Genomic DNA, 17,729 nt, shown 5'->3' on the forward strand with positions numbered 1-17,729 from the left:
CTATCATGAACATAACCAACATCTCAGAGAATGAATGCAAGGAAGCTTTCCCCATTCTCGCACTGAATGACCAAATATTACTATGATGGTGACTTTTTTTCCTAAATTATATCTCTTGCCTTAATTCGATCATAATGACTGAGAAACTGTGATGTATCCGTTCTTAACATAAGTGAGAAGTCTCCAAAATTGCCATTTTTAACATAAATAGCATGCCTCAGACAGGATCCAGCAATACAATTCGAGCCCCTCAAAGTTGACAGTAGCTGAAAATTTAGTTTATATTTTCTAAAATCTCATCTCCCTCAGCTGTATGTATCCAAAGACACCGGAGTTCTTTCCATGACATATATAAGTACCGGAGGAGAAAATGCATAGGAAGTCAAGCAGGTGTTGAGTTTTATTTAGACCTACCTGGGCCAATGGCAATAGCAGGCTGGAATCTGGAGAAAATTCTTGCCTCCCTGGGCATGCAGTTAAGATAGGCAAGTGTTACCTGCAAGTCAGAGCAGTCACCCTGTGGACCACACTAGGGCAAAAACAGCATGGCGAAGATCTGAGCTCCAGCTAAGGATGCCTTCAGCTACTTCCTAGGCAGAGCCGTTCCTGGGAATGCTGGATCTGGATGGCTCCAGCAGGACCCACTGCTCCCTTCCTTCTGGCTTCACACAGGTAGGTCCAACGGATGTGTGTGTGTGTGTGTGTGTGTGTGTGTGCCCCTCTCTCTCTCTCTCTCTCCATCCCTCAGTCAGTCTCAAACTGCCTGATAAGTTCATTTTCTGGATTCAGTGGCCTACTGCTACAAATGGTCATCATTGGAGCCACCCTAATATCCACTCTCAACAGATCACTCTAATTTTGAATTTCCCTAACTCTGAATCTCAGGGAGAAAATAAAAATACAGGTGGTCAATTGTAGCGGTGTTTACTAACTGTGCATTCTCCCACACTGTAGGAGAATCGTACAAGCCTGCCCCCTAACCCCCAGAATCACCTTGTGATTTGCGTTAGCCACTTCCGTGTAGTAGAACTTGAAAGGTGAAGCATGTGTCAGTTCTGAGCAAACACCCTAAAAGCCAGAGGGAAGTTTACTGATCCTTTTTCCCTCTGCTGTGAGAACCAAGCACTACTTCTTACACACACTGCTCTGTAAGTCCAGGTCCCAGAATAAGGACTTTGCAACAAAACCACACCCAGCTCAAGACGAATATGTTACATGAATGAGGGATAAACCTCTATTTATTGTTCTTGAAATGTTGTGACTATTAAAGTAGCCAAACCTTAGAGATTCTGATAGACAAAATGACTACCCAGGGGTCAGAGTTGTGGCACAGTGGATTAAGTTGCTAGCTACAATGCCAGTGTCCCAATTGCATGCCAGTTCCAAACCTGGCTGTTCCACATCCAATCCAGTTCCCCACTAATGCATCTGGGAAGGCAACAGAAGATGGTCCAAGTCTTTGGGTTCTTGTCACGCATTTGGGAGACCCAGATGAAGCTCCTATTTGGCCTGGCCCAGCTCCAAGTGTCACAGCCATTTCAGGAATGAAACAACGGATGGAAGACCACACTGTTTCTCTCTAGATATAGATATATACGTTTTTAAGACAGTTACTTCTCTTTGGAAGGCAGTTACAGAGAGAAAGGAGAGAGACACAAAAAGAGATCTTCCATCTGGTGATTTGCTCCCCAAATGGCTGTAACAACCAAAGCTAAGACAGTCCAAAGCTGGGAGCTCAAAGCTTCCTCGAGGGCTCCCATATGAGTGCAAGGACCCAAGGACCTTAGCCCTCCTTTGCTGCCTTCCCAGGTCATGAGCAGGGAGCTGGATCAGAAGTGGAGCAGTTGGGATTCGAACCAATGCCCGTATAGGATGCCAATGCCACAGGCAGAGGCCCAGCGTGCTATGGCACAACACCAGAGTCAACAAATAAGGTTTTTTCTTAAAAAAAAGATAGGGCTGAGATAGATTATCTTCCTTCCAGAACCTCCTAAGATCTCTTGTGTGAACCAGGCCTCCTTCTGCCAAGGGGCTTTTCATCCCTGCAGTGGCTTCTCCAAGAAGTCAGATCACCTGGGACTTCCCCAGGTCCTGTGTCTGTCTTACATCTCCTTCATGATTGAGGGAGTCCTAACATCTGCCTGGCAGTGCCCTTGTAACTCAGCCTCTGCTGGAACTGACCGGCAGCTCCTGCTGCTAAAGAAGGGAAACTCAGGGATCCCAGAGGGCACAGCCACCGCGTACATTAGCCCCTCTGTAGCCAGTGCCTGGTGGCAACGGTGGCTGCTGCTGTCAGAAGAGAGCGGGAGAGAATTGTTGCATCATCTGCAAAGGTAGAAAGCTTTGCGATGGTGTAGTGGTTAAGGTCCTCACCTTGAACACCCGAGATCCCACATGGCTGCTGGTTCTAATCCCAGCAGCCCCGCTTCCCATCCAGCTTCCTGCCTGTGGCCTGGGAAAGCAGTTGAGGACAGCCCAAAACCCTGGGACCCTGCACCTGCATGGGAGATCTGCAAGAAGTTCCTGGCTCCTAGCTTTGGATTGGCTCAGCTCTGGCTGTTGCGCTCACTTGGGGAGTGAATCATCGGACGGAAGATCTTCCTCTCTGTCTCTCCTCTCTGTATATCTGCCTTTCCAATAAAAATAAAATAAATCTTTCAAAAAAAATTAATTGCACCCATTTCTTTTTAGTTCAACATCCTACTAGTAAAACATAATTTTACATGTGTGATTCACATTGCTTTAGTGAAAAAATGCTGTCCTGTGTCAATCTGCTGGCTCGGAGTGAGAGAACCCTGACTCAGCCAGTGTGAAGAGGATACTAATCCAGCACACGATGATGCTGATGACTAAGACGATGAAGACCAGTGGTTTCTTTTCCTTCATAGTTTTTTATTTTTATTGGAAAGTCAGATTTACAGAGAGAAGGAGAGACAAAGAGAAAGACTTTCCATTCACTGGTTCACACCCCAAGTGCCACAAGGGCCAGAGTTGAGCTAATCCGAAGCCAAGAACTTCCAAGTGTCTCATGCAGGTGCAAAGTCCCAAGGCTTCGGGCTGTTCCTCACTACTTTTCCAGTCCACAAACAGGAAGCAGGATTGGAAGTGGAGCATCTGGTACAAGAGCCAACACCCATATGGAGATGCAAGGCGAGGACTTTAGCCATGAGACTACCAGGCCAAGTCCAATCAATCAATTTAAGAAGTTTTGAGAAGGTGAACTAGTTTTGGGCCTGTTGCAGTAGCCTAGTGGCTTAAGTCCTCACCTTGCACGCACCAGGATCCCATATGGGTATCAGTTTGTGTCCCAGAGGCCCCACTTCCCATCCAGCTCCCTGCTTATGGTGTAAGAAAGCAGTAAAGGATGACTCAAAGCCTTGGGACCCTGCTCCAATATGGGAGACCCAGAAGAAGCTCTTAGCTTCTGGCTTCAGATCAGCTCAGTTCTGACCATTGCAGCCATTTGGGAAGAGGTGGAACTTAATGCGAAGTCCATCGGCCATTGAGGCATTTAGATCAGCAGTCAAGATGCTCCTGCCCACAGGAAGAACATAAAATCCCAGCTCTGGCTCCCAGCCCAGCTTCCTGCAAACCCCATCATGTAGCAGTGACCGCCACAATGGCACACATGGAACACCTGCTTTGCATTCCTAGCTCCGGGTTTCAGACTCAGCATGGCCCCTGCCCCTGCAGGCTTTGGGAGGGTAAGCTAACCGATGGATGGGAGTTTTGCATCCTTCTTTGTCTCTCTGTTGCCCAAATCAATAATAAAAAGAGGGAATTAGTATAGTTCTCACGAAGCCATAATGAGTTGGTACGAGAGTGCATTGTTATAAAAAGAATCAACTTGATCTTGAATCCTCTGGCTTCTTTACTCACTAGGAGGTCTTTTCTGCACAGGCTCCTGTCATTGTGACACTGTTACATGTGAGATCCGATCAGATGTCAATGCCATGCCTTGGGTCCCCCAGAACTGTCAGATCAATCAACTTCTTTTTTCCAAAAAAAAAAAATAAGTTTTATTTTTATTGGAAAGGCAGGTTTATAGAACGAGGGAGAGACAGAAAGAGAAGGTCTTCCACCTGCTGGTTCACTCCTCAAATGGCCACAATGTCCAGAGCTGAGCTGATCTGAAGCCAGGAGTCAGGAGCCTTTTCTGAGTCTCCCATACGGGTTCACAGTCCCAAGGCTTTGGGCCATCCTCCACTGCTCTCCCAGGCTGTAAGCAGTGAGTTAGATTGGAAGTGGAGCAGCTGGGACATGAACCGGTGCTCATATGGGATGCCAGCACTTGCATGGGAGGATTAGCCAATTAAGCCATCATGCCATCCCAACCTCTTTCCTTTATAGCTAGTATGACTTTGAGTATCTTGTTACAGTGATAATATGTGTGGGAAGTCCTCCTGGGGCCCTGAAATTCTTGCCCACATATGTCCATATGTAAACCTGTATATCTCTCCACTTCTGCTCCCTTACAACCACCAGCAACCCCTCTCCCTCTGTCAGATCCAGGAAAAGACTCAGCACCAAGACACGTAGGTCTAGCTGCAGAGAAGGGCAACAACATCATGCAGCCCAGGCATGACAATGACCGTGCTGTCCTAAAGGCAACTCTGGGCTCCAGCAGCCCCGGTGTCTGCCAGGCAGCCTCCCAGCCCTTCCTCCAGCCGGCCCTGGCTCTGGGGCAGTGTGTGTGGACGAGGAGAGCAGCCAACTCCTCGCCGGACTCTCTAACAAGTTCCACGGCTCTGTTTGTTAAAGCAAAATTCCAGTGGGCGCATCCAACACATGGAAGTCAAGACCAGAAATTATATTTATCCACCCTACTGCCAAGCAGATCACATGCCCCATGAGTCACTCCAGATGTGCTCAAAAACAGAGTCTCTGTGTGGAAACCCGGTCCCCCAATCCCAGAGAGAGTGGGATGAAGAGAGGTGCCTGCTCCCGTCCCAGCCAGGAGACAGCCAGGAGACAGCCGTCTGCCTCCGCCCTCCTGAGGCCAGGAAAGGGGATTTCTGCCCCTTCTGAAAGGGAAGAGTGTGAAGAACACAGGGAGCAACAGCACGAGCCCACCTGTGGCCACTGGGGTCCCACTGGATAGAAAGCCCACTCCTCACCTGTTCGCAGACGGAATGTGCTGGAAGACATTGCTGCTTCTGCTGTTGTATTACAACGCACAGGCTACCGTGTCCCACAGGTGGAACAGGGGTGAGTGGCTTTTTATTTGATTGGTTTGATGCTCTCTGTTCTTACTTTAAGCCAATTGGGGATTTGGAGGGGAGCGGGAGGGCGGGGGAAGGAAGGCAACCAGAAGTCCCACACCCTCCTATTATCTCTGCCCATTGCTTTATGCTTCTCAGTTTCCTAGAGGAAGGTGGTAAGAAAAACCACACTGAGAAAAAATATCAAAGCCGCAACTTTGGGACTGCAGTGGCTGTAGAGGGTCTCTCTTCCTGGAGTGCCAGAGAGCTCTCACCACTGGCACACACAATGTGGCCAGGCTCCCTCCAGGTCCCCCCTGTGGTTGCTGCAGCTGAGGGAGACTGTCTGGAGAGCAGGTGCTAAGACAAGGCAATGTGGCTGGTAAGGACAGCAAATCTTTAGCATCGGTTTTGTGGGGGTTCCACCAGCTCCTCAGCCATCCATCATGAAAAGGAGGCTTTCATGCAAAGGCTTGTTTCATTGTCAACTTCCTCTCCATGAGGAGGGACCCCTCAGACCTGGGATGATATCATTCCTTTACACTGGCTGTGCTTGGCAGACACTGGCAGCACCCCAATTCAATGAGAGCTTACCACTCCTGGAAATGCGGGTCCCAACGTGCTGTCCGCTCTTCGCCAGTCTAAACAGAGGTCTTTCTGCCACCTAAAGTCAGCTGAGCTCACTCGCCCAGAGAGCTGGAAGGCAGCTGGGGCTCCTTCGGGTCAGGCTAGCAGGTGCTTCTGGAGCTCTTGCAGGCACCAAAGCATGGGACATCCCTGCTGCTCCCAGACAGTGTCAGGGAAGAAGCAGAGCAGCGAGGAGATGGCTCTGGAACAAAGAACAGGGGTGCCAGGGGTGCAAAGCCACTGTGCTGATGGCGGTTTGGGGAGCCTCACAGGGATGTTAGGGGTTTGCCCAACCTCTGAACTGAACTGTAAAATGACTGTTGTCCAGAGACAAATAATGTAGTCTTTCCCCTTTATTTTCCATAATAACACTGCACACACACACACCTGCTCTTGAGATATAAGCAATTGGGAAGTACAGGACAAAAAGATCTCAACGCTAGGCCCTACTGCTTGGTACCCTGTCATGTTTATCAATCTTGCCTGTTGAAAGGGTGTAAAAAACACCCATTCTTCCTAATGGCCAGGACGTTAGAAAAATGGAAAGTGTTATCTGATTGCTGCCCTACGATAAACTCAAGATGAAAGTTCTGCCAGCCTCTGGGCTATGATCTCTCCCGAGACTCTAAACTTCTCCGAGCTTTGGTTCACCAACGAGCATCTGTGTGCTGTGCTCACTTCGGCAGCACATATACTGAACATTGGAACAGGCGTGTGTGCTGCTAGTGTAAAGGCCATCATTTTAAAAATGTGGGTGAAAATTCTTTATAAATGATGAAGCATTCTACACATGCCACCTTAAACATGCAAAAAGTTTTCATGAAAGAAAACTTGGGGCTCTCAACTGACAGTCCAAAGGCAACATCCTGGGAGCAACTCCTCGCCCAGAAAGGTCTGTCTCTAGTAGGATCACGTTGATACAGACACTGAGCCAGCAGGACCAGCACAGAGGCTGCTGGAGACACCAGTCAGCACTGGCCGAGTGGCCCAACCCAGCGTTCAGAGTCAGCAAATGATATGGAATCCTTCCAACCCACTTCAAAATCCGGCCACGTAGTTGATTTTTTCATTTTTAACATTTTTTTCTAATTACCAAAAGGAATTCGCAATTTTTTCTTTTTTTTTTTTTTTTTTTTTTTTTTTTTACAGATGAACTGGGAGTCACACCCAAGAACAGTTTGGGATTTTTTTTGTTTTTTTTTTGTTTTTTTCAAATACACCATTCCTTTCACCTTCACTCTGGCTCCTACCTAACTGCAGCTCTAATTTAGAAGAATTTCCTTTGGAAACAGCGTGAAAATGGCCTCTCGCTAGGCAAGTCTTCTGGTCTGCCACCCCCTGGCCCTTCATTCACTCCCACCTGTTCCCAACCCCCAGATCCCTGCTCCCACTTGCAGAAATGAAGGAAAACTAAAAACGTCCACCCGCTGTTCAGGGCACCCCCTTTCCTTCTGCTCCCTCAGCCTTCTCTCTAGGATCCTCCCTGGGAGGTGGCTGCCCACACCAGGACACAGGATTGCCCAATTTCCACCCCACCAGCTTGATTAAGACCCAAATGACTCACCTGTGGTTACTGCAGCTGACCCCGGGGCACCCGATCTGCACACACACAAATGCACCCCCGGCAGGTGACCTGGGGCCCAACACAGCCCAGATCCTCCTGGAATACTGCTTGGGAAGGGAGGACTAGCCAGACTTCAAAAAAAAATTAAAATGTGTGTGTATGTAAATAGAAAGATTTATTTGGCAATCAGAGATACAGAGATAAAGGAGGGGAAGGGAAAAGGTCTCCCATCCGCTGATTTAGTCCCCAAATGGACCCAGTGGCCAGGGCTGAGCCAAGCCAAACCCAGGAGCCAGGCCTTCCTCCAAGATCTCCCACGTGGGTGGCAGGGACCCAAATACTTGGGCCCTGCTGCTTTTCCCAGGGTTTTATCAGTGAGCTGGAGTGGAAGCAGAGCAGCCAAAACATGAACCAGCACCCATTTGGGGTGCTGCCAGCTCAGCGGCAGCCTTACCAGCTGCCCACCTCTAAAGTACACTTTTATTCATCAGTACAAATATTTATGTTTGTTAAATCGTTTCTCTTAAAAGTCATTGGATAAAGAAGGACGGCCCTTCTGTTGGGTGCAATTTATATCGTTTTCAGATGTGCATGTGCGCGTGTGTGTGCATAGGGCCTGTGGCCAGTGCTCAGTAAGGGAGATTTCATAAAGCACTGACAAGCTCCATGCAGAGCCACGGCCTTGGCCCTGAAGAGGCAGGAGTTGCCATCATTACCACTGCAAAGGACACCCGAGGGCGGGACTCGTGTTGCTGGACGGTCAGAACTTAGACGCAGCCAGACCCAGGTCTGCTGATGTCAGAGTCACACCCTCCACATCCATCATCTCTCCACTCGGCCTGGGCCACCCTCCTACCTCCTGCATCTTTCCAGCCAACAGCAGCTCCCCCACAGAAGCACTCCAGGGAAGCCCAGCACTCAGGGCCAAGACCCTGGCTTGCTTAAAACTGTACTGGAGTCTCAAAGGGCTGGCCTGACAGCCAAAAAGGAAGCACCGTCAGGAGGACCTGGTGAAAGGTCTTGTATGAATGAGAGCTTTTCCCTCCACATTCGCTGTCATTTCTGATTCATTCAGAATCCAGTTGTGTTTTTGGCTTGAGATGGTCTGCAATTTGAATCCTTTCCAGGACGAATGTTAGGCAACAGTTAAGTGGAAACAGGGATGAGCCTTAACTGTTCTCATGAACATATTTGGAAATGGGAGGAAAGAAAAAGAAAGTAATGTTTAACTCAGGTTACCAAGAATCAAAGAGAAGGGCAGGCCACCACACAGGGCAGGCCACTCTGTTAGGAGCACCTCTGGCTGTATGGCAAGGCAAGAAATCCTGGAAGAGATGCAGTGTGAGGCAATAGCAGCAGCCTTCCCTGGGAGAAGTTGCAAGTTGCTTCTCGCCAGCCAGAACAGGCACTGCTCCGAGATAAGGGGAGGATGTGGCTGGAGGCAGATGTCAACATCTCATTTCTGATCATTAGCCAGAACCCGGAACTGCAAATAAACTCACAAATCACCCTGGTAGAAAAAGAATCGTGGGTAAAGCACGCTGATGGAAAACAATGGAGTTTAGTGACACAGGTAGATAATGTGTTTCTAAAGAATCATTTATTCATTCAGCAAGCGGTAGTGAACAAAATGCTTGGCGTTGGGAATACCACAGTGAACAAAACAAAAGTCCCATGCCTCCGTGGAGACAGATGGTAAATCCATAGGTTGGTAAATGGCAGATGTACGAGTACGTATAAATTAGATATAATGCTTGTAGGATGATAATGAAATAGGCATAGAAGTTAAAGGATGCTGCGATCACAGGCAGTCACTTAACTCACAGCAGCACAGCACTGGCCCCAAGCGGAACACTTCCACGATGGCAAATGAGTTCACTCTTTCATAATTGACTAGAGTTCACCTTTCTGTGATTATTTAGAACTGCAGATTGACCCAGTCTGGGCAGATGCACCTGCAATAAAGACAGCATTGGTCATCCTCTGGGCGAGACTGGGTTTTGGAGTCTAAGAGATCTGGATTTTAATCCTAGTCCTTCCTCAAACAAATTGATGGCCTAGGGAAACTTCCTTAGCCTGCTGGAAAGGCACAAGATGCACTGACTGGCATATGGGTACTCCAAAGCGTCACCCAACAACAATAATTTGAGGTTCAAAGTCGTCTCTCACCAGAAGACGCAGACAGAACGTGCTGTTATTATCCATTAATCACAAATCACAAATCCCTGAATCCTGCTCCTGGATTAACCTGGTCCAGGGGGTATGACCTTCAGCAAGTGAATCCCTTGTTGTATACTGATGGGTGCCATGTTTCCGACTGCATGAGAGTGAGCAGCTCTCAGCTTCCCTGCTCCACAGTTGGCCTGTGCTGCAGGCTCTCATAAAAACCAATGGCCTTCACTTCAAGTATCCCCCAGAACGGCCACTCTGAGGGGCACTCATGGACACAGTCACATCCCGGAGAGGGAGCTGGGGTGGGGTATCTCCTGAGAAAGGCCAAGTTTGACACCAAGTGACAGGCACACCAAGTCTGTGGTTCTGATGACAACGCTCTGGCAGCCTGAGGCTCTGTGCTCCGGTGGCCTGTGGTGAGCAGGAGCTTAAGACAGTCTGCATCAGTGTGGGAAACAGAAGGACCAAGAGGAAAGCCCAGAAAAGCTCATGATTGCCAGGGTCATGATTTTACTTTGTAATGTCTAACTCATGGCTTAAAGGTCATTTCCAACATCTGCGTTGAGGCTGCACTCAGAGCTCTGCAACACCTGGACGCCAAGGTCGCACAGGAGAAGCCCAGGCCCCTCCTCCCCACCCACCCCATCCTCCCTAGGCTGGCTGACCCAGGGAAACTGCTCAGGTTGATACAGGGGTGGGGTGAAAAGCAGGTGGAATGGATGCTGGAAGCACATGGAGATAGGAAACAACTATACATGGTGCTGCCCGGGTAGCACCTTGGGAAGCTGGGCTGGTTTTCTAATGCTTCCAGCTTCGCCCCTGTGTGGACAGCTCAGAGCTGGCCAGCCCTTTTCTCCCCGTGGGCATGTCTGGCTGTGTTAAAACTTCCTTGTTATTAACAAGAACGTCTCAGGGTGCCCGGACATTTACTTTTTCATCCCTGTAGATTAAAACAAACAAAAAATCGCTAATTTATTTGAAAAGCAAAGTGACAGAGATAATGTGAGAATCTGAGAGAGGTTTTCTGTCTGTTGGTTCACTCCCCAAATGGTCAGAACAGCCAGAGCTGAGCCACACTGAAGCCAGGCACCAGGAACTCCATCTGGGTCTTGCACTGGGGAGGTAGGAGCCAACTTAGGCTGCTTTCCCAGGCAGCAAACTGAAACAGAAGTAGAGTCGTCAGGACTCACATTTGCACTCTGATACAGGATGCCAGCATCACAGGCGGCAGTTTAACCTGCATCACAACACCAAGCTCCCCCTGTGTCCTGATGTTACCCTCCATTGAGCGCTTTCTCACCCACCACCTCCAACATCTGCAGGGCAGAAGGATCTGTCCTCTGCAGGTCTCATCTCACTCAAGGAGTCAGACATTGGCAGCTGCCTGTCGGGGCAAAAACACCCCCACCTCTGCCAATGCCCACAGTCAAAGCAGCTTTAGAAATGTGTAAGAGCAGTTACTGCTGGGACAGTGGACCAATGCAGGGGAGGCAGGGCACAGGGAAGGAAGGAATCATCTTTAGGATTCCTGCACTCCTCACACATGCCTTCTAAAGCATCCACACTGGATGCTGGAGCCCCTTCCAAGGATCTCCCCCAGAGGACGGCGTTACCAGGTAGGGGAACAATGGTGTTACCAGACCCAGCATGGATCTGGCAGCATTTGCTTCTTGACCCTTTGAGAACTGGGGATTCATCTGAAGCAAGAACGCTACAGCAGCGTTGCTGTATGCAGGCAAGAAATGGAGTAAAGAAGACACAGGGCTAGGGCGGAGAGTGGCTTCCTGGGAAGTGGCTGCTGTGTGATCCCAGCAGAGTAACGCACATCCATGGCACTGCCGCCCTCCCTGCCCTCTCCATCTGCTAGGGGAGTGAATGCTTAAAAACTGAGCAACACTTCTAACTTTGCAATCATGGAAGAATTCTGTGGGTAGGTTAAAGAAGTAAAATGGCTCCCAGCTCCTGCCCTGAGAAGGGGTTTTACCCACGTTTCCTGGATGGGAAGGAGAGTTGGTCACACAGCAGGAATGCGCCAGGCCTCTGGTTTCATGCTATACTAAGCAGAAAGCAGAGGTCAAGTCCTCAGCCTCCTTGTGCCTCCAGTTCCTGTCTCCAAGACATGATGCCCTTGGCCTCTTCAGTGACCCTGCTAGGCCACAGTGGAGTGCACTTCGAACTGTTTTATGGTAGAAAGACATCACTTGCTTATCTGAAATCTGGACAACTCGGTGGTCACAAATTCTGGCGTGCTGGCTGCTATAATTACCTGAGAGATATCAAAGTTCTCATACCACCCCCACTCACACACACAGAGAACCCCATAAATTGGCCTGGCATGTGGTCTCAGACATTTGGGGCTGTAAAAGTTCCCAAGTGGTTCCACAGCAAAGCCAATGTGGACAAGCCCTGGGCTAGGCTGAGATCAAACATCTAGCAGGGACAGCGGCTTCTATACCACTTCACCACCACAAATCAGTTCCTTCTAATGAGGACAGCAGTTCTCCCACCTTGGCTGACACCAGAAGCACCCGGGAAGATGGAAAACACCACAGTGACCCCACTGCACCCTAGTTCTCTGCAATCGGGGTTCCAGAACGGGGACTCACGGAGCAGTATTGTTTTGTTTCTGCTTTTATTTTTGCGTGGTTTTTTTTTTTCTGATGATGATGTTTACATATCAGGGGGGAAGGGTCGAGGATCAGGGGATAGTAGGTGAGACCATTGTTGACACATTTTATTTTTCTTCTTCCCGCATACGGGGGAGAGGAGGATGCAAGAGAAAAAACCACGCCCAGCCTCCCAACTGCTGCATTACCTGGGGGATGGGGAAATACCACCCAATGTCATCCAGAGCAGCATTTTTCAAAGATATTCTATGGGTATCAATCAGTGGAATAAGAGACACCTGCGTGCACACACACCCAGCTCCTTCTAAAACCACCGAGGCAATGGGTGAACAGAGGCAGAAGCTTCCATGAGCCCTAGAGTTGAGATTCTACGGGAAGTTGCTTCCCTTTCCGGCAAAGAAAGCAAACTCAGCTAAGACTGTGGACAAGGAAATACTGCTCTGGGGTTCTTGGGCTCCTTCCCATGCTGGTCACACTGCTGGCCAAGGCATCTTTTGGAGCAAAGATTCCACCAGCCAACTGCTAAGCCCAGTGCATGCTGTGGAAGCCTGCCACGCTCTGCCGGGACAAGCAGGAAAAACAATAAAGCATATGGATCTCAGCCCCTAGGGAACTTGTGGCATGGATTGTAAAAAGCTACCTCTAACTAGCACTTTCGGAAAAAGTGGGAGATTCCTACCAGGGGGCTTTTCAGGAAAGTTCTTATAAAGTTGAAGCTATTTAGTCTTGCACCCCTTCTGATGGAAATCCTTCTGAAAGGCCTGCCAAGGTCCTTGTCTCCTGTCGCAAAGCCCACTGAAGCTTTTCTTTGTAACTCAAAGCACTGTCACTCAGCAGTGGAGCTGCCATTGGCTGGGTACTACAAACTGTGCTTAGCACTGCTTCGGGGCTGTCACTCTACAGGCTCAGATTCTTGGTTATTTCCTCAATTTTCTAGAAGATCACAATCAAGTCTCTTGAAGAAATTGCACCTGTTAGGCCCTAAAACCTCACGTTGCATCCGCCAGGATCCAATATGGGTGTTGGTTCATGTCCCAGCTGCTCCACTTTCCTTCCAGCTCCCTGCCTATGGCCTGGGAAAGCAGTTGAACAATGCTTTGAGATCCTGCACCTGCATGGGAAACCCAGAAGAAGCTCCTGGCTTTGGATCAGTTCAGCTCCAGCCATTTCGGCCACTTGGGGAGTGAACAAGTGGATGGAATATCTTTCTCTGTCTCTCCTCTCTGTAGATCTGCCTTCCCAATATAAATGAATGAATGAATGAATGAATGAATGAATGCATCTTTTTTTAAAAGAACAAGAAAGAAAGAAATTGCACCTGTTGTTCCCAGCTGACAGCACTTAGCAGTCACTGCTGTCCATCAGGGCTGTTTGCTGCCAGCCTGACACATCTTAGAGAATTTCAGTTTCTGAACATCATTCCAATGCACTAAAATACCCTATCTCCCCACTGGCCGGTCCTCCATCAGTTCCTCACCCTTCTCTTTCTGCAACGCGTGAGATGCAAGATGGACAGATCACTGAGTGCAGGCTGAATGCATTCCTTAAGCAGGGCTCCCTGGGGGAAACTCTGAGCTGGGCCTCACCATTCCCTGAAGCCAAGATTTGGGGTCTGGTGACCGCTCCCCCCTTTTATTTTGTTATCTGTGTTTAGATTCTCATCAGTTGCATTTTGGAGGCCAGGGTAGCCCTGATCCTTGATGAAAAAGCATTGAGAATAAATATAAGCCAGTGCTGTATCTGATAATAATAATAATAATAATAATAATAATAATAAAGCAATAAAGTGTGTTGTGCTATTAGGGAACAGCATAAAGATATTTCAAAAAGCTTGTGGAAAACTGTATTAATGGATAAGCTGATTTTAGTGCCAAAAAGTTTTGAACTCCAATGCACCGATTTTTTTCCCCACACACATTTTCCATGAGCTTCTTGAAGCCTCACATACACATGGATTTTTACAAGGGTTTGCCCTGAAATAGACTTAATTCCATTTTCCATGAACTCTGAGGAACCCTTCTATTTCTAGGGACTCATCTCTGAATTTGGCACTTTTCGTGGGCTTCTCTCTGCTTTCTCTGTTTTAGTATAGATTCCTCAATGTACACATACTCCCAGGCACATGCCTGTTTCAAAACTTTTTCAAGTGGGTCTGATGGGTAGCGGGTCTGAAGCCACTGCCGTGTCTGACACAACTGGGAGCTTGGCCGGACAAGCCAAGGGACTCCATGCCCACACAGTATTCTGTGTCGTGGCTGTCAAGACTCACTGGCCACCTTCAAGGCTAAGCAGGCGGAAGGGCAGTGTGGATTCAGCCTCCTAAGAACTCACATTTTGTCTCTTCCAGCCCTGCTCTTCCCTGCTGCCCATCGGCCGAAGCGGTCCTCATCCTTGCCCTTGAACCCAGTCCTGCAGACCTCCCTGGAGGAGGTGGAACTGCTCTATGAGGTAGGCGGAAGGAGAGTGATCAACCTGGGTCACCCCAAGGCACTTGTGTCCACGTGATCCTGTTCAGAGAAGCAGTGATCTTCCAGGGACCCCGAATATGAGTGGCTCCCGCTGCTATGGGGACTGGCCTATGCTCACCTGTGGAGGTCACCCAACCCTGTCTATCCCACAGTATTTCTAGAGCCTTCCCTCCATCCCCACCATTGCCGGGTATAAAGGCATTAAGACTTCAGTCAGGGCAAATCAGACTTCAGACGTGGCCCAGGGACACCACTGCCAGCTGCAATGCACCAGAGGATGGCAAATTTCCAAGCAAAGACTTTGAGGCAGGACCCATTGGTAGTGTCCAGGAATTGTCAAGGCAGGGTCTAGGTACAGATTGTCTGTGAGATGCCACCTTCTGAGGCAGCAATGTTGCCAGGCTTCTGTGCTTGAAGAGATAGGCTTCTGGAAGCCCAGGACACCCTGCTCTCTTTGGCTCTCACTACTCCATCCCTTGAAACTACAGGGCACTCTGCTGTTCTTCCATCCAGCCGGCTCTGGCCCAAGATGTGGGCCTCCCTGGTGACTGTCACTTCTGCAGCATATGCTCTTGCATACAGCCACCATCCTTCTCTGGGCCTGGATCTCCCAACTATTAACGAAGGTGTTTCACTGTGAACCCCTGCATTTCTCCTCTGGCTTTCACATCCTCTGTACCCTACTTAAGCAATGGGGCCATCACCTGCTGCTTCCCAGGCACACCAGCAGGAAGCCGGATTAGAAGCATAGTAGCCAGAGCTTCAAGTTTCCAAGTGGTGGCTTATCTCAATGTGCCATAGTGTCAGCTCCCCCAGACTTATGTTTTAAGATTTATTTATTTTTATTGGGAAGGCAGACATACAGAGAGGAAAATCTTCTGCCCATTGATTAATTCCCCTAGTGACCACAACAACAAGAGCTGAGCCAATCTGAACAGCCAGGAGCCAGGAGTTGCTTCTAGGTCTCCCACATGGGTGCAGGATCCCAAGATATTAGGCCATCTTCAACTGTTTTCCCAGGCCACAAGCAGGGAGCTGAATGGGATGCATGGCTGCCAGGATTAGAACTGGTGCCCATATCGGATCCGGCATGTTCAAGGCGAGAACTTTAGCCACTAGGCTACCACACTGGGCCCCAGACTCATGTTTTAAAAAGAGAAAAAAAGATATCATGGAGGAAGGAACAGAGCAGCAGGAAGATGGGGACAGAAGGAAAGGTAGGATTTAGAATATCCTGGAGCATGTGGGAGGCTCCTGCTGTGAGCATGGTCCTGCACAGGGAAGCCGAGCAGGGGCCCAGCTTCTCCCTTTGGCAGGCACAGAGAGAGGAGACCGGACCCTGTAGCCCACCCAGGTCCTCATACAGTTCTCTTCACCCTTCAGATTCTCAGACTGTACTTTTGGAAAGTACCCGAAGTAGTCAGTGTGTGCATTACAAGGTATCTGGTGCAATGGCGAAAGGAAGGGACAAAAGGGTCCCGGACCCTAGCCGCAATGAGCGACTACCTACATAGCGGCTATGTGCTTGTCCCCAGGCTAGCTGTGGTCGGACCCGCCTCCCAGACCTCTGCAGTTGCCCCCCTGAGGAGTAGCCCTCCCGACCGGTCGCCTTGCAGACAGGAAGGCCAGGCTGGGAGGCTTAGTGAAGGAACTGTCCCCCGTTACACAGGCACAACTGAAACCCAGAGCCTTGGATTGCAATGTTCTTTACCCAGCAGCCTCCCTAAGCAAATGTGGGTGGCAAGGGAGGCAGCTGTGAACGCCTGCCCTCAGGTCTTTCCACCTCCCGTGTCTCTCCCCAGTTCCTGCTGGCCGAGCTCCGCATCAGCCCAGACCTGAAGATCTCCATCAAGGACGAGGAGCTCGACTCCCTGAGAAAGGCCTCGGCCTTCCGCACAGTCTGCAATGACGTCATCCCTAAGCGCCTCCCGGACATCCGCAGGCTGAGCGCCAGCCTCGCTGGCCGCCCGGGCATCCTCAGGAGAGAGGACTTCGAAAGGACCGTGCTGACCCTGGCCTACACGGCCTACCGCACCGCCCTGGCCCACGGGTATCAGAAGGACGTCTGGGCCCAGTCGCTGGTTAGCCTCTTCCAGGCGCTGAGACAGGACTTGCTGCGGTCCTCAGGCCCCAGAGCATCTCCCTCGGAGCAGGCACCTGCACACACGGCAATCCAGAAAGTCTGAGTTCTCTTCCCCAGCTACAAGGACTAGCTGCGAAACACGCCACCCACACAGACCAACAGAGTTAAGAGAAGCCCCGAAGCCCGTCGTCTCCACAGCTCCCTGACAAACATGCCTGATCCACGGCTGGGAGAGAGGCCAAGGTGGCTCCTGGCGCAAGTGGTTTGAGGACCTGCGCTTCAGCTCAGAGCCATCGCTGGACACACCCGGGGGAGGACAGAGCTGGACGAGGGGTGCGGGGAGGAAGTCTGGGCATGGCCTCAAGAGGGGAGACAGAAGCCTCGGGCTGGGAATGCCTTTCCAGTAGTTCTAGAACAAATATGAAAAAAGTGAGAGAGCCATACCCTGAATAAATTCATTGTGAACCAGGGATATATTTCTGGACTTTTCCAAAAACCACCGGGAAGAATCAGTTGGGAAATCGGTAGTTTCATGACCCGTATGTTTTCACTCACCTTCTCTGAAAGCTGGGTCTGCTGGTAAAAGTGGTGGCCCCAGCACCCAGGCCTCTCCATCTCCATCCTAAAACAAGTTGGCATCCCTGAATAACCAGGTGCTCCAAATAAAAATGAATTCCAGGCAACCAGATTTGACCTTTGCAAATGGCAACATTTCTGTCTCAGAAATATTGATTTGATTAAATATTGATTTAAGCATCTACTTATACTGTAATATGAAAAGCTTAAGCTTGTATTTGCTGTCTTCAGAGAATCATCAGAAACTTCCTAATGTAAAAGTTGATAAGATAATCTCTAAGATTCCTTCTGTCTTTGCTTTTGCTACAGTCATTTTGTGGGGGACTCCCAGAGGCCTGCGGGACTATCTGTGCAGGCCCTGTAAGCTCAGGCCTTGCTTGCTCTCTGCCCAATTGTTTTTCCACCACCTCC

The 17,729-nt window shown here is 49.5% G+C and overlaps 1 protein-coding gene across 1 annotated transcript; it reads left to right on the forward strand.

Annotated features, from left to right (window-relative positions):
- Positions 1 to 5,132: 5,132 nt before the first annotated feature.
- FAM180A (family with sequence similarity 180 member A) lies at positions 5,133 to 16,845 on the forward strand. The gene is made up of 3 exons (XM_041001940.1): positions 5,133 to 5,208; positions 14,539 to 14,639; positions 16,462 to 16,845. The coding sequence occupies exons 1-3, from the start codon at positions 5,133 to 5,135 to the stop codon at positions 16,843 to 16,845; spliced, it is 561 nt and encodes a 186-aa protein (XP_040857874.1).
- The last annotated feature ends 884 nt before the right edge of the window (positions 16,846 to 17,729 follow it).

This window comes from Ochotona curzoniae, unplaced genomic scaffold (genome assembly GCF_017591425.1).
Source record: "Ochotona curzoniae isolate NIBS_2020 unplaced genomic scaffold, NIBS_Ocur_1.0 scaffold_2476, whole genome shotgun sequence".
Lineage (NCBI taxonomy): Eukaryota > Metazoa > Chordata > Mammalia > Lagomorpha > Ochotonidae > Ochotona > Ochotona curzoniae.